The 23273-nt window shown below is 40.3% G+C and overlaps 1 protein-coding gene across 1 annotated transcript; it reads right to left on the reverse strand.

Moving 5' to 3' along the window:
• Positions 1–4062: 4062 nt before the first annotated feature.
• Positions 4063–21077, reverse strand: EDN3 (endothelin 3). Its single transcript, XM_074843229.1, has 5 exons — positions 20792–21077; positions 20111–20351; positions 5744–5908; positions 5135–5239; positions 4063–4231 (listed from the first exon to the last, which is right to left on the reverse strand). Exons 1-4 carry the CDS (start codon positions 20841–20843, stop codon positions 5167–5169), a joined length of 531 nt encoding a protein of 176 aa, XP_074699330.1. The 5' UTR covers positions 20844–21077; the 3' UTR covers positions 4063–4231; positions 5135–5166.
• Between the last annotated feature and the right edge of the window lie 2196 nt (positions 21078–23273).

Genomic DNA, 23273 nt, shown 5'->3' on the forward strand with positions numbered 1-23273 from the left:
TATGTGTGAAAGATGCTAGATGCTGCCAATGGGAACATCTTTCAGGCTTGAGGGCTAGGTATCTAGAAGTATTCAGCGTGGATCTAAGAACACATTTCAGAATTGTGGCCACCATTTCTTTTGGTCATTACAAAAAGAGTATTATAGTGCTTGTAACACTTGTATTCTTTTCTTGTAGCAAGAGAAATTCTTACAAGCTCTTTTTGCTCAGCTGTTTTGTGAGAGAGAAAGGCTTAGATGTCAAACTTGGGGATTTTAAAACCATCAACAGCACTTAATTCAGTCTCTGCTGGCACATCATGCCAGTAGTGTCATGTTTTATTACGCAGAAAAACCATTTAGTTCTGCTGTCTTTAATAAATAGTTGGAGGATATGGTAAATACCATTTACCACATTTTTAAAGCAGATGAGGAATGGTTTAAGTCATGATGGTTTAGCCAAGAGAAAATTACTTCTGCCTGTATGACAAAATAACCCTAAAAATATATCACCTTCTCCCACTCATGTATCTGGTAGACTTCAGTGTGTTACAAAAAGCCCTTAGTAAGGGTGAGGGTAATTGAATAAATCAAGGGTCTATTTTAATTTATGTAGATTTCTTTATAAAAATGAAGCATCTTTCCTGGTGAAGTCAACTAAAAATCAGTTTCTCTTCCTCCTACATGCCTTATTTTGTCATCCCTATATTGACATAACAGAAGGAGGATCTACAGAAGAACCTGACTCCCAGGTTTTACAAGCATTTTACAGTATGTGGGAAGAATTAGAAGCAAAAGAATGGTATCCCCAAAAGCTAGCACAGCAAGCAAGGAGCCATTCTAATGTTCAGGAAACAAGACATTAGCTCTGCTCAGGGAATAGTCATCTAACTCTGTAGGAAGATACAGCCCCTTTCACCATCATGGCTTTGACAGCCCTCAGACTCTGACATCAGAGCCTATGCTCTTCACAAGGCACAGCCTAGGAGTAGGAGGTGGAGGTGGCGATGGAGACCACTGTCTTCATGGCACTCACCCATCCTTGGTGTAATGTAAGCCCCCTACGTTTTGTGCTTCCTTCTGGGAACAAAACACTGCTTTCCTTTCTGTCACAGCCCTTTGCATTTGACAACTGCATTCACATCTCCTCTCTTCCTCCTCCTTTGTAGGCTAAAAAACTGAAATTCTTCCAAATCTCCCTTCTACATTGTTTTTTAGACTTCTGATCATTTACTGTTCTTACTGCTATTAACAACTGAAAAGTCAACTTTTATTAATGGGAACTAGAATGAGAGCTATGCAACTCTGACACAATTAGAGCAGAGTTATACATAAATAGCTTTACATGGAATAGCGTAAGAACTGGAACTAATTTGTTGTTACAAAAGTAAACCCAAGTGCCCTCAAAATAATATCCCAGATCAAGAATAATTCTGCAGTACACCTAACTACGCTAATGTTACATGTTGAAAGAACTTTTATTTCTAACTTCTGCAAAGAATGTTTTTATGATTTATTACATTGCAAGAGTTGTTTCTTAGTTAAAAAGTTCACTAGTTGTGTATGAAATTAATTTTGTGTATAATTTTTAAAGCATTAGCTTCAAATTAGCTTAACATCTTCTAGTTACAAATTAAAAATAGGTAAACTGAGTCCCTAAGAGCTGAGAAATATTAATGGTGACATTTTCTATAAACATATGAAATTAGGTAAAACAATCTTGTGGCTGTTATCTACTCCCAGACAGAATAATGGTAGTTCAACCTCAGAACCCAGGAGATACAATTTTCAGGTATTTGCTGTGGTTTAAACATTTATTTGGAGATACCTACAGTAAACTTTCTCTTTTCTGGGTTTGATGTAACAGTTATTTCCCATCTTCTTTCTTTTGCTGTATTCATGCTGGACTGATTTTTACATTAACTGCTACCGGTACACTGACACAATGTTTTCAGCTACTCCGCAGAGTCCCAAAACCAAACTACTTGAAAGTGGAATTCACACAGAAAAAGTTGGATTTTTTTTTCTCGAGGAAAAGGCATAACACCTGTAGCCCACTACTCAACGGCTAAATCTACCTGCATGCCAAAGAAAGAACCCAATCTGATGTTGGGTTTTTTTTCTGTGAACGTTTAAAATAGAGCAAAAGCATGTGGGACTGGAGAACGTGTGAACCCATCTTCAAATGCAGCACTGAAATTGAATTCACTTGGGGGAAGACAGTAGAAATCCAAACATAGACTGAGCAGTTCATCTAAAAGCTGAATCGTATCACTTGAGGAGGCACTGGCAGCCTTGTTAGCACTGGGATGTGTTTGTAATTCCAGGGAAAAAAAGGTAATATAACAAGCGAAGCTGAAGTGGGTGAACATTGTTCACAAAAAGAGCTCACACTCCAAATGACGACTACCTCCTTGTTTGTCCCAGGATACAGATTAGGCCAGATAAGGGCTACATTTATAGCAAAAGGGACACAAAATTGTAATGTAACTTTTTATGCATAATTATTATCAAATAATTTTTTATTACGTTTTCATACTCAATTCTCAAACCGTTAGGAGACCTATCAATCTCTTGAAGAAGGCAAGTTTTTGTATGACCTAGGCATATGCATTCGGGGGAGGAAAAATTCCAGTTGGTGGTTATAAAAGAACATTATGCATTCTTCATAACAAAGCTTGATTATTTTTAAAAACCCCAAAACTATACAGTGTCTTTTTAGAATTATGGAAAATAGTATGTGAAGTGATTTTATACAATAAATAATCTATTTTCTATAAATGTACAAAATCATTTGTACAGCAAGTAGGAAACCGATACAAATGCAATAACTGAAACATATTTAATTTTATAACTATAATAATTTATTTATGAAATATATCCACAAATATATAAAATATATCATATATATTTTGCCAAAGACCTCCCTTTCTTGTTTCAAACAAAGTCTATTACCACTGTTTTAAGCCTATATAACCATTTTTACTATTAGTTTCTTTTCATCTTTCTTTTGGTCTCCATCTTTCTTCTGATAAAACATAATTCAGTGTCATCGGGTTAGAGTTTAACCTGTGTGCCCTGGGGAAAGTCAGTCAAACCAAAAAAAAAATCTATAATGTCACAAGTAAGGGATTTCCTCTCTTTCTTTTTAAATAATACAGAATAGGATTTGCAAAAGTTACTCTTTTCTTCCTAGCTTACTCTTGCATCCTCCTATCAAAAAAAAGTCCATAATTTCTGAAGAAATCATTTACACTGAAAAATGTCCAGGGTTGGACATGATCCTGATTGCCAGGTTTCCAAGTTATTCAGTGATGATGTTTCAATAAAGAGATGAAGATGTGATTTATAGTACTAGCAAAGACAAATGTATGTACTGTGGATGATAACGTATGTAGGGGCTTAGAACAGCAAATGGTCTAGTACAGTAAGTTACTCTGACTGTATGAAGTTTCATTTGAAGTTCCACAGTCCTACCCTTTCACCTTTTGGAAATTCTTTGGGATGGATAATTGGAGTTCTGTTCATCAACTACAGTGCATCCTTAAATAATCCCTGTAAATGTTTTTGAATGGAATTTTGAAGTGCAGGAATAATTTGTGCCTAAATTAGGTAATCTATTGAATACTCAATGTATACTCTTAACTTGCTATAGTCTATAATAATATTTATATTAGCCATTCATATTTATTCTGCATAGATACTGTCACTTAAACATCTGCCACGAAGTTACAATATGAGGATTCAGGCTTGCATACATTAACAAGAGAAATATTTTGTATCTGTTTATTCTTAATGAGAACTCATGTATAGGCAATCTCTCTCTAACTCATCATTCTCCAATTACAGTTGCCTGCATAAAGCTGTGGATGGATTCTTCAGACATACAGCAAGCAGTAAGTGGAATAGTATGTTTCTATTGTACTTTTTAAAATCACATAGGCAAAACGTTTCGTGAAACGTTGTGTTGCTGAAGTTTGGATCTGCCTTTGAATTTTTCTTCAATACTGATACATTCCCTGCCAGGTTACATGATAAAGATTATCCTTTACTGAGACTCTCGTGAGGGGAGCATGGGAGAAAGCTTCTTCATACAGGTTCACATGCCCTCAAAGTGGCATTGTTGAAATGAAAGTGTTGCATACTGCTGAATTCTCCACTGGCATCAGACTGAAGCGTCAAGTTTGTCCATCTCAAGGGAGAGTTGTAGTTTAAGTTCTTGCTTCTGAGCTTCAGCAAATACACGTTAAAGCTTTAAAAAAACAAAACAAAAAACAAACCAAACTGCTTAATTATTCACAACTAACTTGCTCTTACCTGATAGAACTATGGTTCATCGCCTTCATTATGTATACACAGAGTGAATGCCACCCAGTTGTCTAACAATCTCTGATCAGATAACCATAGCAATAAATTCAGCTTGGGGACTTCTGATCCAAGGGCTTCCCTTTGTAGCTAAAAATTTGGGGTAATGGTGTGACTTTGTTGGTTTTTGTTTGGTTGAGGTTTTTTTACTTTTAACTTTTCTAGTTCTAATGGCTGTTTCATTTTACCCAGAACTACAAGTATTTGCTTATCCTGACATCATTGTGCATTTTGTATGTAGAAATAGCATTAAAGGTAGATTTGGAACTGGAACTTTTTGAAACTGGCTACTAGGTCAAATTAAGCTTTTTATGTCTGACATCTAAAGTAGATTTATTTTTCCCTCCAAATACTTTTTCCACAAAGTTTGTTCAGTTTTTTTACCTTGACAATTTAAGTTTTACTGAAGCACTGCACTGGGACATGTAGCTTAAGTTGCTGCAGTGCTAAATGAGCAAAAAGATGATAGACAGGAACAGCCCTTGCCCTAAAATTAAAAAAAGAAAAAAGGGAGGGACTGTTGCCAAAATATGTTTTGGCTTATAGCCAAAGAATCCAACATTTGAAGGAACTATATCAGCATAAGGAAGGTTGTAGTAGTTCTGTGTATACTAGAAGTTATTTTAAAAAATACATTTTAAAAAAACAACAAACAAATCATAGGCCAAATTCTGCCCTTATTTAGCAAAAAGTGGTAATATTCAGTTGAAAGAATTTAGAGTTCTGCAAATACAAAGAAAATTTACGGAAAATTAATATTTCTTTTCAACATTAAACATCTGTAGCATACCTGCCTGTTCAGAATCCTCCGAACTCTCTGTGCTACTGAATGAAAGTGTGTTCCTCTTCCCTGCATTGGTCTTTCTCCTCTGTCTTTTTCATTGATCCATGATTTCTGGAGAAGAGAGATTTTCTAAGTTTGTCACTGTGTTCTCATTAATTGCCCTTACAAAGCCATTTATAAAATGACAATGTCATATTCTTCATTAGACTAGATAAAACATTCTGAAATAATGCAATATTAAGCATGCCCCTACCTGGACAGGGAGATCTGCTGTTTCAAAAATACATCATAAAAAGAAACAGCAAAAATAAAATTCAAAGCAGTATCTGTCTCTGGTCCCCTTCCTTCACCTATTAAACTCTCAATTGTGACACATGAGTTTTCTTTCTTTTATTCTTCCTATTCATTCCCCTGTCCCACTTAAGAAGGATGTGATCAAGCAGCTGTGTAAGTGCTTGGCTGCTGGCCTGGATTAACCCACCACAACTGAAGATAAGAATCTTATTTAAAATCAATATATTTGTTAATTGTTTCATTTGATACATACAAATTGATTATCTCCATGAAATAGTCAAATCATGTAGACAGTTTGCCATATTAAGAAAAGATACTCACCTTCTTCTGTCTTGCATTCTTCTGCAAAACTGCACACACTGTTTGTCATGCACATCCAAACAAGAACACCGAAATGAAGACTGGAAAGTACTTTGAATCTGGCCTGTAGACCTTTTGCCTCTAAAACTGCCCCTGTAGTTAGACAGCCCATATGGCACAGTCCTCCTGTTATGAGAATCACAAATATTGTATGTTTTAGGAGCCAATTAAAATGATATTCCCTATTTTTTCTCTTTTAGAAAATAGATCTATTGATGCAAAGCAATAAATAGTGGCACAAAAATCAAACTCTATGCTTATGTAAAGAGTTCTCCCCATAACTGATCACAACTTCTGCTCAGGCAACTCAGGCTTTCACGAAGTAGCAGACAATCAGCTTAACTGGCAGAACTAATTGGCAACTACACTGCCTATCTAAAAAAATTCTGGTTACCTAACAGCTGATAAAAATATATGCCCAGGTTCTTGCTTATTTTACTGCTTATTCCTTTAGTCATAGAATCACAGAATGGTTTGGGTTGTAAGGGACCTTAAAGATCATCTAGTTCCAACCTCCTTGCCATGGGCAGGTTGCTCAAAGCCCCGTCCAACCTGGCCTTGACCACTTCCAGGGAGGGGGCAGCCACAGCTTCTCTGGGCAACCTGTGCCAGGGCCTCACCACCTGCACAGAGAAGAATTTCTTCCTTACAGCTAATCTATATCTACCCTCTTTCAGTTTTAAACTATTACCCATCATCCGGTCCCTACAGCCCCCTGATAAAGAGTCCCTCCCCACCTTTCCTGTACCCCCTTTAAGTACTGGAAGGCCGCTATAAGGTCTCCCCGGAGCCTTCTCTTCTCCAGGCTGAACACCCCCAACTCTCTCAGCCTGTCCTCACAGGGGAGGTGCTCCAGCCCCCTGATCATCTTTGTGGCCTCCTCTGGCCCCGCTCGAGCAGGTCTGTGTCCTTCTGATGTTGGTGCCCCCAGAGCTGGACACAGCACTGCAGGGGGGGGGGTGTCTCACGAGAGCAGAGCAGAGGGGGAGAATCCCCTCCCTCGACCTGCTGGCCACACTGCTCTGGATGCAGCCCAGGACACGGTTGGCTTTCTGGGCTGCGAGTGCACATCGCTGGGTCATGCTGAGCTTCTTGTCAACCAACGCCTCTAAGACCTTCTCCTTGGGGCTGCTCTCAATCCACTCCTCGCCCAGCCTGTGTTTGTGCTTGGGATTGCCCCGACCCACGTGCAGGACCTTGCCCTTGGCCTTGTTGAACTCCATGAGGTTTGCACGTCCCACCTCTCCAGCCTGTCCAGGTCCCTCTGGATGGCACATCCCTTTCCTCCAGCGTGTCACTGCACCACACAGCTCGGTGTCATCGGTGAACTTGCTGAGGGTGCCTCGATCCCACTGTCCATGTCACCAACAAAGCTGTTAAACAGCGCCAGTCCCAACCCCGACCCCTGAGGAACGTCACTTGTCACTGCTCTCCACTTGGACATCGAGCCATTGACCGCAACTCTGAGTGCAACCATCCAGCCAATTCCTGATCCACCGAGTGGTCCATCCATCAAATCCATGTCTCTCCAGTTTAGAGACAAGGATGTCGTGGGGACAGTGTTAAATGCTTTGCACAGGCGCAGGTAGATGGCATCAGCTGCTCTTCCCTTATCCACTGACACTGTAATCCCATTGTAGAAGGCCACCAAATTTGTCAGGCAGGATTTGCCCTTAGTGAAGCCATGTTGGCTGTCACCAATCACCTCCTTATTTTCCATGTGCCCCAGCAGTTTCCAGGAGGATCCACTCCATGATCTTGCCAGGCACAGAGGTGAGGCTGACTGGCCTGTAGTTCCCCGGGTTTTCCTTTTTTCCCTTTTTCAAAATGGGGGTTATGTTTCCCCTTTTCCAGTCAGTGGGAACTTCACTGGACTGCCACGACTTCTCAAATATGATGGATAGTGGCTGAGCCCCTTCATCCACCAGTTCCCTCGGGACCCGCAGATGCATCTCATCTGGTCCCGCCAACTGTGTTGGTTACCCACCACAAATGCACAAAAATTGTTATGTTCAGTGCCATAGCTTGTATGAAGTGATAAAGGAGCTGTGCCCATTTCCACCAGATAAGTAACATCATGTCATTGTTGACGCTGATTTGCCATTGATTTTATCATTCAGAAATGGAGAAAACTGTCAGCATGATTTGTTTACTGCATCATGTTTGGAACATGACCCATGGAGATATAAATGTGAGAAACAGATAGATAATCTTCCCCACGTGTATCTACTACTACTTTTCTACAAGAGATCATATTCTGTACCACAGCACACCAGGAAATAGTAAGAGGTAGTTCTTTATTTCCCAGCAGTCTGGCATGCTTTTTCTTTAATGGGTTATAGTTAATATTATTATCAGAAAAGGACATGCTTCATCACTGCCTGCTAACATCTCCAAAAAGCGCTAGATAGTTTAGACTGATGTCATATATTATTCTCCTACAAGTTGTTAAAGAATCTCAACTGGTAGCAGGTATACACCACATGGAACTTCTGGACACCCATAAAAGTTCCTGTGTACTTGAGGTATGGGTTAAGTAACGCACAAATCCACAAACACTAAAAATCTGAAGAGAATCGCATGTTCAAAACCAAAAAAGAGGAGTGGAGGGGGAAAAAAAGGCAGGGGAGAGGAAGACTAGATATAGAAGGGTTACAAAAACGTTACAGCGCAAAGCCTGAATAATCAGTTTGGAACCACTAACTTCATAGTTGTATTTTTTTCATTTGCTTTCATAAAAACATCATTAGACTATTAATTGGAAAGCTGAAAATCTTCCATTTTCCCCACACTCATGGTGGGCTGAAAGGTTCAGGAACATTATTTTCCTAATCGCTGCAATAATTTTTGATGTAACATCAGTACAGTTGATGCAAATCATTTATTCAAACCTCTGCACTTAAAGTACTTACGAGCTTGTAACAATTCATCTCATCTTTCATAGTATGAACTAAAGCTCACCTCTCACACATAGATTTATCATAAAATCATACTGAGAGATAGAAAATCACAAGCAGTATTTCTGTGTGTCAGGGACTGTGAGATGGTCTTTCTCTAGCAGATGCTGGTCTGCCTCACTTATGCAGAAACTGTTGCATATTTTCACTACTTCCTTCATTCTATGGTTATGCCCAGACACTGGGAGACACCATGAATATGCCTATTAGTCTTAAAAGACTTTCAGACTTGATTTTGGGTCCCCTTCTCAAACAGTTATTTAAAAAGCTTTTTATTGTCTTTAGGATTAGGGGTGAGTCCCATTTGATAATTGAAGAGTATTAATAAATTCTATACTGCCATCTACTTTAGAATAATGAACGCTAAATGGCTAATGTAGGTAACTTCTGACATAAGTTGAGGTTGGACTAGCTGACCTTTAAAGGTCATTTCCAACCCAAACTGTTCTATGATTCTATAAATAACTGCTGTATGGTCATATTTTTATACATTCATGGTTTTTATGAAGTAATGGCTGGTATTTAGAGACAGAAACAGAAGGAGGTTCCTGTATTTTTAAGAGTGGCAAACCTTCTATGAAAACTGTCTGGTAAAATTCTGTTACTCAACTTCCTTCCAGATTTAGGCTGAAATGAAAAGATGACTTTTGCTTGTTCTAGCCAAACATGAAACTACTATTTTATGGCAGATAGATTGCCAGGGGATAAAGAAGCTTTTTACAGCTTTTGCAGATGTCATCCACATTGTGCTAACAAGACATAAAATACTGTGGTATGTTATTCTTATTATTTAAAGTGGTTCCTTGTTAAAAAGTCCACTTTTCTAAAATATGATACTGGTTTTTCTTACTCTAATTCTCTAAATCAGAATCTCTGCGGGACTGAGCTTCAGTTTGCCCTGTGTCAGAAGTTCTGCCTGAATAGCCAGAGAGGAAGAAAGGCATGTGTTTTATTCCTTAGTTGCTGCAGTTTGCAAATTAATGGACCAACTAGAATTGTCATCAACTTCAATTTTATCTTAACACATCAGTATGTGAACTACAGTGATGGAGGAACGGGCCCATTACCACTCTGCTCTCTACTGAGAGACAGTAAATCCCAGCAAACAGGCAGGGGTGGAGAATATAGCACAATTACAAAGTGGTAAGAACCATGAATCACAGCCCTAAGCTTTCTAATGAAGTGCCTTATGTTCTATGAAACTTATAATGCTTATATGTTTCATAGCTTGGAAAATGTATTCAAGACCACTTCATTTTCAGCGGTCCAGAAACACATGCCAATGCAATGACATTTCAAGGGTAAGAATTTTATCTAGAACGCCCAAGCAAAAATGTTTATGTAAGCTAATGTGCAGATTTGCCAATCAATCAGAGATGGAAATACAATCATTCTCCCAGTATGCCTGGCTTTGATTTCTAATCCAAAAATTAAAACCCAAAACACATAAACTTCAATAGCAACCCAGCATCTTTCCAACAGTATTCAGAAAGAACAAAAAAAAATAGATGTTTTCTTGCCTTTCATTTAGTGATGTAACTCATAAATCACCAACATTTAAGCAAATGTTAGTGTGTGTATGGTTATCATTCCAGCAGATGAAAATGGTAGTATTTCAAGTTAGTTCATGCCTCTTTCTCAGCACTTCAGAAGTGAGACATGCCGAAGAGATTAAGTTGAACAAGTATCGGAAGCATTTGCCTAGCAGCATGCTTAATCTTAGATTGTTACCTGTGATTAAAAAATGCTGGTTTGGGTTGTTTTTTTTTTATGGTGCTGCGATGCTCAGGTTCAAAATGAGGTAAGTAAAATCACAATTTCTACATGCTGAATGGGAATTATTGCCAACATGTAATTGTCACCAAGCATTTGTGTTGCTAAGTCTCTTTGCTATACATTTCAGGTGAGACATTTGTTTTCTGTAGTCAAAGCTTGCTGACTTTAATACACACAGGGCAGTTTGTGTCTCCACAGTGAAGATGAGGAGCTAGGCAGAGGCAGATTTGTTGGCTGGCCATCTGCTAGGCTTCTGGGGATCCTCAACAACCAGTTGTTATACTGTGTTCCTTATAGTTATGACCAGGTCCTCGGCCAAAGTACTCGCTAAGAGTCATTTACAAACTTTTTGGAAATTTCTATGCAAAATCCACATATTTAAAAAATATTTTAACATTTACATTTCACAAGAAATTTTGAATTTCTGACCTTTAACTCAATATGCATTGTTTCTTCCTTTAGGAGAACAAAATTCTCCTGAAGCAGTGAAATGGGTTTCCACATATTTAAGAGTTAATGTGTACTGTCTGTCTTCTATGCCTTACCTATCTACAAAGTGGAGAACAAGCAAACCGATGCAATTCTGCATCAACACAGGTTCTGGATCATTTTCCAGGGTACTACTCTGAACTGGTATTTATGTAGCAACATACAAACCTGAGACTTATATGCAAGTGACCCTCTTTTGTAGAGTTCCATTAACAGTATGATTACTGCAGCCAGGGATTGAGTGCATAAAAGTCTGCATGCTCAGTTTTAAAGCACTTCCAAAATTACAGAAGGTCTGAGTTTAAGGAAATAGTTTCTTCTTCAGTATAAGCTATTTGTTTTTAATTCTGTATGCAAAAAAAATGAAGATGCTAACACAACTCTCCAGTACCTGGAATTATTCCATATGATGAAATTATGATTAGTCAGTGAAACAGATCTGTTATCTAAAGATAATTCCATGTATAATATAGAGCAGCACAAAACTAACCAAAGCACAGTGTGCTCGTCACTTGAAACATACTTTTGATTTCTGCAATGGAAGGAACACACAGCAATCTTTAGTCCAGCCAATGTTTCTCCTGGAATTTTAAAAGAAAAAAAAGTATGTATCTGCAGGTTGGATACTGAGATGCTGAAATAACATAGATTACTTCTGTACTTTGTGTCCACAAAACACAATCATAAAAGCTCTCCTCCTAAAAGTCAGCTAGCTCTTGAAGCAAGTTTTTGCCATTAAATTAATAGAGCTAGGCAGTTGTTTGTTGACAAAGACAAGAGGTACTGAGTAATAATGAAACAGCCATTCTGAACCAGTGATACCGGTGAAAATTTCCCACAGAAAAAAAATGCCCATTGAATGACTACTACTACTACCTTCAAGTGTAATTGGGAAGTATGATCTTCCCAAGTCCTGCTGTCCCTCATTTATACTATAGTGAATGTTCAGAATTCAGGCAGACAAATCCAATTGGTTTATTTTAATTTTTATATCATGTGTCTGAGTTTCTCATGCTATGTTATAATTGACCTATGAGCTGCTATTACTTTCTACTTTCCCAGCCACTTAAACACAGTAGATACCTCCAGGGCACTTGAGAGTTTCAGCCAAAACAAAGGGATGAGGGGGTTGCAGCAATCATCTTAGATGCTGTGATTTCAGTATTCAGCAATATATTTTCTGGCATGCATCCAGGCCAGCAAAGCTCCCAGCAGCCTCCAGTGTTTTCAGACAATCTTAAAATGTATGAGATCCCTGTAAGGACCACTGAGAACAAAGAACGTGAAAAGGTAGTAAAAAATTTAACATCCTCCAAGTGAAACATGTCTCCAGAATGAAAGATGCTTGGGGGAAATAACAGGTATTTCTGTGTATACTTTCATATAAAGCTACTGCAGTAATATTGTGTAGCTCTGTAGATGAAGGGCTCACTGGCTGCTCTGAAAGCTGGCTCCAACTCTTTCTGTAATAGGCATATTTTTTAACAGAGTTCACAGTAGGTGTACCTTCCGTATTATCCCTTCCTTCTCATCCCCATCATCATCATTTAAGAAGTAAAACACTATCATCAAAGTAGTGCCTGACCTGTTGGTCTGTCATCCTAACCACAAGCTCCATTCAGAGAAGCTGTACTTTTTCTGAGTAGCTTTTTGCAGTTAAAATTATTTTCAGAGGAAACAAACTTTTATCCTTTATAGCCACACCTTTATTTTCCACATCCTCAATTTAGTAGTAGTTGGTGTTCCTAGATAGCTGATAGGCTACTGTTACCCAAAAAGATGTACCTCCATGATCTTGCTAGATTTGGTTTAACCTTCACTTTTTTTTTTCCCAGTCTTACCCTTTAAGTAATACTTCATAATTTGTGAGGACCCCAAATTAATTATAGTTAATTAGTAATAGCTAATTTAGGTAATAAGCTAAGGATTGCACACATCTGCTTCATCATCCAGTTTCACTGAACACTGGAGTTCTTTGATTTCTCTCTGTGAGAGAATCTGAAGGGTTTTTATCACTAGTCATCCTCCTCCTGTAGCTGTCAAAAGGATTGTTATGTGTTTTCTGTTTCAAATATGATCAGAAAAAATATCTGAGTGGAGTGAAAAATCTGAGATACATTTCTTGAAGTAAGCAATACAAAGCAAGCGGGGGGGAGGAGGCAAGGGGGGGGTGCATATTTTTCCATTAACACCCCACATACCCAGGGAGGCTGGGCAGAGCTTACCTGACCTAATAAACTGAGCCCTTGTTTTGCAGAAATACCTCTCTCAAAACAACACTGCTCATATCCTTCAGTACCTCATACCAATCCTAATCTGCTCCCAGTTTTGTGGCAAGATATATGATTGTTAGTTTAAATAAATAAAATCCTGTGCAGCACTTTCTGTCTGTGAGGCCCAAACTCCCATTATTCCTTTTTCTTCCTCTGGCAGGGAGTATCATTAGTAAGAGGGCTGGTTAAACACAAGTACACTGAGGTAAATCCCAAAATGCAGAGCAGCTGGAAAATATAGATGAACAGAATCAAATTAAGTGGCAAATGGTAGCTTTTCCAAACTAAAATCCAGAGTACTTATTGCTAGCTTCTGAAGCCACCATACCAGTGCACACGAAGAACACACAAGCTCATGCATGTTTCTCCCACTCTCCACAGTGTGTATAGTTCAAAATCCACTGCTGGTTTAAAAACAAGTAAAACAAAAACCTGGAGGAAAATAAACACATGGTGTTAAAATTTAAGACTGATGAAAGTGACTGTGGTTTGACAGCCCTCGAGACTGTTTATTCTTAGAATTAGACCAACACAAGCAGCAGCAGTGAAATTTCAAGGCACTAGCTACTAGTGTGTCTCATCCCTGACCCCGTCTTCTGCAGGGCCAGCTCCTGCAGTGACATGGGATTTCAGTCTGCAGAGCCAAATCATTCCAAGTCTTTCTGAGAATACTGCTGTTAAAACATCAATACTGTGAGTACTGTAAATAAGCTTTACAGGAAGCCTAAGAGGATATATTCTACTCTTAGACGGCGGAGGGCACACAAGCTATGCACATTTCACAGTATGACCCTGAATAGGTGAAGTCACTACACGATTTAAATATGCAAGAATAACTAAGTTTGAATAAAAGACCTAAAAATCAAATCAGTTTGTCCATGATAAAACATAACAACAGAAGTCTATTACTGTGTTCAGTAAATATATTTGAAATACTCTCCATTTGATGTGAAGATTTGTGCAGCTTTTTAACACCAAAGATACTCCAATTTTTAGGATTAGAGACATTTACGATCCCTCATTTAAATTTTCACAAAAATTTGTTAACTAAAAAAAAAAAAGGAAAAAGTTAAAAGGAATTTATGGAAATAAGAAAGATTATCTGCTTTATGCTTGTTATTTTTTCTACCAGTATGACCGTAGATTCCATAGCTTTAGTTATTTCAATTGTTACTAGCCTGTTAAGATTCTTCTTTTTATCCTTCAACATTCAGGCTACATTAGGACATACAGTGCATATACATAGTCTAATCTTGGTAGCATCCACACGTGTAAGACACGTGTAAGATTTCAGTGAACATGTGGATAGTAAAGTATGCAAAATGCAGGGAAAACTTCATTCAGAAAAACAAAATCAACAGAAGATTCATCACTTTTGGCACTTGGTTCTGATGGTTAACCATGCGCACTGTTTAACAGATCCACTTCCTTATTTGAACTGCCTGGCTGGCAGCCAGTTTTATCATCATGCCTTTGGCTAGCAGGTATTTTCAGTCTGATCTACTAAGATTATAAGCACATGCTTAATTGTTTTGCTGAACAAGAGATCTGTAGCTGTGTACTTCTACTTCCAGTAATATACGGGACATCATCTACATTTATGTAATACTGAAGATAATCCTCAAAAAAAACTGTAATACTTTATAATACCACTTAATATCCATAAGGATGAAGAGCATTTTAAATTATGTTACGTGGGCATCTGTTCAACAAAATTTAATCATCAATGAAATGCAGGTAACAAAAAGATGTTATCAAGGAAAAGTTAGCCAGCAGAGAATACAGTTAGAACAAGAGTATCCAGTTGGTTGTTTTAAGTCTTCTCTTTTGTAACAACATCCCAAGACATCAATTCCTCTCTATATATGAGCAAAATTATGAGTGAAGTGATGATAGGGTACAAAATGTTTGCGTTCTAATTGGCTTTCTGATGGTGACCTAAGCCAGTAGTGAGCAAAGATCATTAACTTATAACTGTTAGAGAGCTGACTGTACGTGGAATCAGCTGCTGTTGTCTGTTTATCTTCTGACAAGTCCTGGACCCCTAACAGACCCATTTGTCAGCACCTTCAGGAAAGACCACAAAAATGAAAGTGTATGAAAAGCCTTTCTCACCCCAACGGGTGGTCTCATTAGGTCAGGAAAACAGATTTCTACAGGGGAACTATCTGGAGTCAACCTAGTGCTAAATTTTGATGGCCACTTAGGAATATCTGACTTGCATATGTTACAGAAACAAATTTCTTCTCTGTTAAAGTGACAAAACACCACATCCTTGTAGTGTCACCATGTAACCACACACTCTGAAACACTCACCATATCCTCTACCAATATATCGCACAGAGCAAAGCAACAGACTTAGGAGTCAGTGCATGCCCTTGTCCTTCCACTGAGGAAACAGAACATGTGTAAGTGCAGAGGATCAGAGCCACAAAACGAAAGATGTTAGATGAAATTCTGCCTTTCATTTTGTCCATCCAATTCTACTGATTCAGAAATTCATGTAACTGGCAGACAGAACTCTTAGATCATCATGTAAGCTGGTCTTTATAATGTGGTCACAGAATTTCGTTCAGTTACTCCTCTTTTGAGCATAACAGCGAACACTGAAATAAGACATCACCTAAAAAAAAAAACCCAACTTTTCTTTTGATTTAGACACTTCAAGAAACTATTATTTCTGGTGCTTAGTTTGAGTGAGAAAGTAACTTTACCATTGTGGATCTATGCTAATTCTCCTTTGAAAGTGTCTGGATTATTGCCGTAAATTCTCATTATACTTTTATTTCAGAATTAAAGACCGCTTGATTATCTGATATTGTATCCTCATGACAGTATCACTTTCTTATAGTTGTCACCTTTTAATCTTTTACTAATCATTATGAGCATCTCTAAAGCTTTATGCAGCAACATTAACGTCATTAATTGAACCACATTTTGCTGTCGGATGTATAAGCTCAGGTCATACTGAAATACAGGACCCCTTTGAAGAAGTGCAGACCTAGAAGGCTTGCCTGTATTTTCTTTAACTTACAGAATTAAGCATCAAGTTGTGGCTGTATTACATCAGTGGGTAGTCTTTAAAAGATAATTCATTCTTTCATCCTTGAAATGTGTCTGTAGCTATAGATCAAGATAAGCATAATTAATCACTTGACAAAAAAAAATACATTGCATACTAATTCCTGAGTAATCAATCTTATCAGTGAGAACAATTTACCAGGTTTTAATTACCTTTGTTATGCAACCTTTGTCTACACCACATAACTGCATTATTCTATTCTGACTTACCTGACTTTAAGTCATCTTCTTTTCCACTTAAGGCTCTCACTGTTCCCAGCATAAAAGACTCACTATGTCAAAGTAACACTGGTGTGCTTAGTGGTCGGGACTAAAACCAGTGGGTCATGGACAGGTATAAAGCAATACTCAAACATGTGTGCAGAGATAATTTCTCATTTAATTGGCAATAGCTGCAGAGAGTCAGAGGCTGCATATTGTGCAATGTTATGTTTTTCTACAACTGTCACCCTGCTGATCTAAGTGGTTTCTCAGCAATGACAGGAACAGACCCTCTATCATCACTCTGCCTCCAACAGTTTCAATAAAAACTTTAACCACTTTTCCAGAAAAGGACTCCTCCTTGGCCATGAACAAGATTTGTTCTGAATTTCTTACAACAATGCTTAACAGCATATTCTGTTGGGAAAAGCAGGGAAGAAACCAGAGAATGAAGTAAAGTTTGTCTTTGAAGTATGGAGGAGAGAGTAACCTGGAAACAGAAAATATTAAGGAATTTGTGATGGGATAAGAAATGATGAGGTGAAGGATGTAAGTCAGGGGAAATAAGAAAGACAAAAATAATAAAAAACAATTGTAGTGTTTGATGTAGGAAACAAAACCAAAAAATATATGATAAGTAAGCAGGAAAAAGATCAGAATCAACAGATGTCAGGAAAACTTCTCTAATCTTTAACATCATCTTTATGGCCTCCCATTGTGTGTATGGTCCTCAAAGTTGCACTTGAGCCAAATTTTCAGTAAATATAAAAACTTCCAACAATACCCATACAACAGCAACATAAAAGCTCCATTTACAAACAGCCAGTCTGTACAGATCCAGTGGTTAGTTCCATTTAAAAGAAGTAGCATAACTTGCTTGGGATATTAAATTGCACAAGCAGGCCTGATTTCTCTCATTCACATCCAGAAGTACCTTTTGACTTACTGAGACACAGTTCCAGGTAGGACACCACGCCTGAATTAGTGCCTGTTCATCCAGACGTGTGACATGAAATCTGAATCCTGCTTCTGTTGCACTGGACATGGTCCAGAATGTTGAATATCTGCATACATACTTATTTCAGTGACTACCTCTGCCCTCCTATATTGAAGCATTCCTAGGAAGAATCCTAGGATTTTTGAAAATTGAGACTGCTCTTTCAGCTTAGAAGGAGATTTGTACATCTACCTCACGTGTAAACAGAGCTTTTCCTTTCATTGCTCACCTTGCTGGCTCAGACCGGGCAAGTCCCAGGAACAGCTAGAGGAGCAGACACCTGGCTCTTCCAGCCATCTCTAGACACCGCAGCCAGCCGACTTTGAGAGGACCTCCATTCTCCAGTTCTAATGAGCACTTACAGATTCCAGAAAATCCAGTTCCTGCAGGACTAATTCCCCTACTTTCCACCATTACCCACTCACTATTTATCAACCCAGAGGGCCTCCAGCAGCCCGATTAACCTAGTTCCAACAGTGTTATTAGGTTATACAGGTTGATGTCTTTGGAGCACAGTAGCTAAAACATATCATTCTATGTGAATACTTAATATTGAAATTGAATATATTTATTCTATAGCTTGCATAGAAATGTCCAGTCACATGGCATAAAAATTAAGCGTGATAACAATCAGAATTTCCTACACTTCACATCAAATCGTTACAGGCTAACCTATACACTGGACAGTGGGGATAAGACTTTACATATCTGAGAGACTTGCTGTTATTTTATATACAACTGATTTCAGTTAAGAAAGCATAGACTTATAGCCCCAACTGTTTAATACTTGGATTATTACACATACTTCATCGCTAATGCTATAGGTGTAATGGAAAAATTTATCTATCTTTTGTTCTTTCTTTGGTGATGTTTGCGCAAAACTTTCACGTAGGAAAGAGTTCTCCACATCACTGAATTAATGTACGCTAAATACTTTTCCCACTGGAATGAAAATTACAATTCCTGTAGACTTAAAACAGGATATCCTAAAAAAAAAAAGGGGGGGGGGTGCATGTGTTTAAAATTAGCAGAATTGTATTTATTCGGTGGGTAGAGGAAAAGGAATGTTGTTCCCCCATTTTCACTGGTGAGCTCTGACTTAAATATACTGAGTCATAAATATTTGGCTAAAATAATTCTAAATAATCCTGCGGTGGATTAGTGCATGTATGGAACTTAAAGAATTGAATGACTTGTGTGAATACATGATACTTATAGGTTAGTAGAAGTTCAAAAGACTTGTCACCAGACATGGCCTCTAGCCAGGACACACACATAGGTTTACAAATTAAGCACCTTAAACCCTGTTTGACTTAACCTATTTTACTGCTACTTTCTATCTTTCTATTCATTTTGTTATTTTAATCTAATTAAAAGCTTTGCAATTGATTCAAAGGCAGATCCGAGTTAGTACAACTGTTCCCAAACTGTAGTCAGTGGAGTACTTGAGGGTGTGTGTAGAAGTTCATAGTCATACAGTCCCAAGATCTTTAATTCTTGAAGTTTGTTAAAAGAAATGTTTTTAGATTCATCTGATCTCCTGATTATTTTTTAATGAGCTGGTTGCTGTGGTTGCTACAGAACTGAAACCTATTAGCCTACGAAAATCTTTAAGGCTGTTTTGGTTACTCAGAGAGACAGGATATATACAATGGTCTAGGAAAAGGAGGCCTCTAACCTTTAGGATGTAGGCAAAGTGTCACTCTTCCTGGAGGATTTGTTTTCATTAAGTACTGTTAGTACCAGACCCTGCTTTTCTGTGTACGTGCTCCACCCCCACTGACCTGTGTGAAACTCAGAATTTCCAATTCATGGGAAATGTTATGTTTTCAAAAATTATGTTTATTACGAGTTGAAACAAAAACTTATGTTTGCCATTCCCTTAAAACCTAATTGTAAAAGATGCTCTTCTGTAACATCTTAAATCTGGTATATTGAGGTTTTGAAAAATTATTTTAATGTCAAATTACTTTTCCACATGAATTTTTCTCAAATACAGTAGAGCTGCGCACACACACACGCGCTATTCTTCCTTTCCCAATGAGTGGTTTACTAGAAACAGATTTCTCCTACAAAACAGCGACAGTTGTCCCCCGGAGGGCCCTCCCCGGGGCGGGACACAGCCCACACGTGCCGCCCCCAGCCCGGCACACAGGGCCCGCCGCGCCCCGCCGCGGGGGCCGGCACCTTCCCGCCCGGAGGCCACCGGCACTGCGGGCCCCTGCCCGCGGCTCGCTCCGACCCACCGGCGCCCCCCGGGCCGGGCCACCCGGCGAAGCCCGACAGGTGTCAAGGCAGCGAGGGCAAGAATTGAATTGAGCGGAACCCGGGCGACCTGCGGAGCGCGGCGGGCTCCCCTCAGCCCCCCGATCCCTTCAGCGGAGCGCGCGGCGCCCTCGCTCGGGCTCCCCCCCCGGGGCCGGGCAGGGAGCCCCCGCCCGTCCCCGCCCCACAGCCCCCGCCGCCGGGCGGCCCCTCGCCTCCCCCCTGCCCGCCAGGGTCGCCCCCTCGGCAGCCCGGCCCGCCATTTCGCGTCCCGCCCGCCCTCACTCACTCGGGGGTGTTGATCCAGATGATGTCGAGGTGGCAGTAGTAGACGCACTCCTTGTCCTTGTAGGTGTAGCAAGTGCAGCGCCGGGCTCGGCGCCGCAGCGCCCCGCCGTCCACCTTGGCCCTGCCGCCGGCCGGCACCGCCGCCGCTTCGCTCTCCTCCCGCTCCTTCTGCCCCAGCGCCGCCGAGCGCGGTTCGCCGCCGGCCGGCACCGGCGGGGAGCGAGGCCGGGGCAGCGCGGACCCTGCACCGCGGGAAGGCAAGAGCAGCGCTCAGCTTCCCCTCGGCGCCAGCCCATCGCCCCTTACCCCCCCCATTCCCCCCCCGGGCAGAGCCCCCTCCCCCGGTGCAGCCCCCTCCCCTCACTCGCAGCCCTCTCGCAGCAGGACCCGAACCGTCGCCAGTCCCGGGAAAGTTTCAGGGCTGGCAGAAGCACCGTTATGTTTGTATTTACCGCAGCGTGGTGGGGTGCCCCCGCGGCCGCCCCAGGCTTGGGGTGCATCGCTAGCGAGTGTTTTTGTTTTAAACCTACGTGCGGCCAAACGATGTCTCTGGCCTCTAGTTATTTACCACGCATCGGAGCGGGCTATTGCTTACAGTCTTTTGGAAGAAGAAGAAAAAACCCAAACCCAGCCCTTCTTTGTGTGCATGCGTGGAAGTGGCAAAGAAAGAAATTCATATTACCTGCAGTCGACGTAATTGTAAGTCCAAAGAGGAACAATAAACCCAGCTCCATTAAACCCAAATTGCACGCTTGTTGACTGCAGGCAAAGGTGAACTGCAGGGGCGACTGAACCGTTGCAGGAGGAATCACTTCGGGTCGAGGCGGGGAATGTCCCGGGGCTGGCGGCACACGCTGCTCCCGGAGCCAGTTCCCACGCGGAGGTGTGATTAGTGGTTCTCCCTGGCAGTTATTTTCCTCCAGTGCAGACTTAGTCCTGAAGGGGAGAGTGTTGTCAAAAGAAGGGAAGATCCATCGCTTGGCTTTTCCCCCACACACCTCCCACCCCACCCCCAAATCTGATCAGAAACCGGAGCTGCTGTTTCCCAGCTGCAGACGCCTCCCACCCGCGGACAGCTGCTGCCTCCCCCGCGGCGCAGCCGTGACCGCCCCCGGCCCGCGCTCCGGCCCTGCCCCTGCCCCCCCGCGGCAGGTACACGGCAGCCCGGCCCCCCCAGGAGCGGGGCTCCAGCCCCTTTGTTACGGCCGAGGCTGGTCTGCCTCCACGGCTTTAAATGATCTCCTGCTCGCGCTCTGTGTGTGATCCCAGGAGGACAGAGGACTGCTTGGGCGACAGAAATGCCAAGTTTTGACTCCAAGCTGGGCTATAGTTTGGGGAATTGTTTGGGGTTGTTTTCCAGGTGAAGTTAAGTCACCAATTTATCAATACTTGCTTTTTCCCCGGTGCATTATGAACACTGCTTTGCGGATAAACCGACCTAGAGTGCAAAACTTAAGGTAAAAGGGGATATCATACCGCGTGAAATACCTGACACTTGTGCCTAGAAAAACACTCCAGCATGTGGCCCCATTTGCTATTGTTATATCAGCTATTGAGTGATAATAGGTGAGGGTTTAAGGGTTAAAGGAATTGGCTATAAATTTCCTTACAGTAGTGTGTGTAGTATATCCTGTTATAGGAAACATATGTCATAGATAGCACATGGAGAAAGGTTAACAAATTGAATCGTGGATATTTTAAATCAAAACACAATGTTTTATGTAAGAATGTTTCAGCTAACACAAAGAGCTGCAGCCAAAATTCCTTTTGTATATGACGCCAATTTGACATATTCACTAAAATCTGTTTTGTGAGTAGAAAACGAGTTGCGGGATCGCTCAGGTTATGTTATGCGAAGGAGGAACGCTGTCCTCTACCTGTATCGCATTCTTCTCCAGCCCTGCCCCGATTCCAGCTTCTGGTGTGGAGCATTCAGTAACAACACTTGCATTACAAAAAAAGCTCATGCCATGTTTTGTCAGTTCATCAAACCTTGCCTTTTGTCAGTTTCTACAGATGGAAAGTTTTGTGGGAGAACTCTAGTTGACCATATTCTCAGCTAATAACAAAAGCGTGATGGTCATCAAACGCAGGGTAATAGCTAGAAGGTTCCTTAGTCTCAAGTTCTGCCAAGACCACAGCTCTCTGTGGAAACTTAAATATTGCTTTTGTTTCACACAGTTTGTGCAAATCACAAGACTATGCAATATGGAATTGAAATGTCAGAAGCATTGGTCACGCCCTATCTCCAAAACCCTGTTAGAAAAGACAGGATTTCAGTAAATTTCTAAGGTTTGCACCCACTGCAGTGAGTGCAGTTCATGAGGACGTAGCTGCAAGTGGTTTGCTCAGGTATTGACAACATTCAAGAACTGTGAAAGTACCTTCTTGATTTGAGCTCCGCTAATTTTCAATAGTTTAACTGCAGCTGCTGAAGTTCTCATAACTACTACAGTGGGGGGAAAATAGATCCCATGTAAATTACTGAATTTAGCATTATTTTGAAGTTCATGCTTGATCTAGGAAAGTAAGTGCTTGCTTACCTTTAAGGATGAGTAACTGCCGTGACCTGAATGTTTACATAGTTTGCTTTGCTGGATGGTGCGTTTGTATTAAAGCCATGCACTCCAAGCACCAGCAGAGTTACAGTTAGGCTTCACAGTTGTATAGCTGCTGCTGTTTTGAAAAATATCATGGCAAAACATAGCTGAAAAAAAGAAAGTTTTTGAAGCTATTTCCATTTCTTACATAAGTAGAAAAATAATTGCTTCAAATCAGGAAGTTCTAGATGTTGTACTCTGATACTGTTGGATACAGGATTTTGACAGATGCTTATAATTGCATTTTAACTTATTTGAAAAAGGAAAAAAATAGAGATTTATTGTACAGCAGCTGTTTAACAGAACTCCTCACTGCAGTGATTAGGAAGTACTAGGTCGTATGTCGCTGGTGTAATAAGTAACAATGACATGAGTCCAAATTCTGATTTATGAATTTCATTTTCCTCATTGCAACATATTCTTTTTTGTTAATAATGATGTAAATTTATCATGGTAACAAAAAGGTTAAAATTAGTACTACATAGCTATATCATATGTATAGGTTTGTTACAGAAAAAGAAGTCATGTATTGTGAATTAATTTATCCACATTTTCCTAAAAATA

Source organism: Strix aluco, chromosome 17 (genome assembly GCF_031877795.1).
Source record: "Strix aluco isolate bStrAlu1 chromosome 17, bStrAlu1.hap1, whole genome shotgun sequence".
Classification (NCBI taxonomy): domain Eukaryota; kingdom Metazoa; phylum Chordata; class Aves; order Strigiformes; family Strigidae; genus Strix; species Strix aluco.

Excerpts from the sequence above, each read along its gene's own strand:
- EDN3 (XM_074843229.1), bottom strand. The coding sequence starts at position 20,843 with ATGGAGCTGGGTTTATTGTTCCTCTTTGGACTTACAATTACGTCGACT. Across the intron at positions 20,352-20,791 it reads TACAATTACGTCGACTGCAG|GGTCCGCGCTGCCCCGGCCT; the intron begins GTAATATGAATT and ends CCCGCGGTGCAG. Across the intron at positions 5,909-20,110 it reads ATCTGGATCAACACCCCCGA|GAGGACTGTGCCATATGGGC; the intron begins GTGAGTGAGGGC and ends TTCTCATAACAG.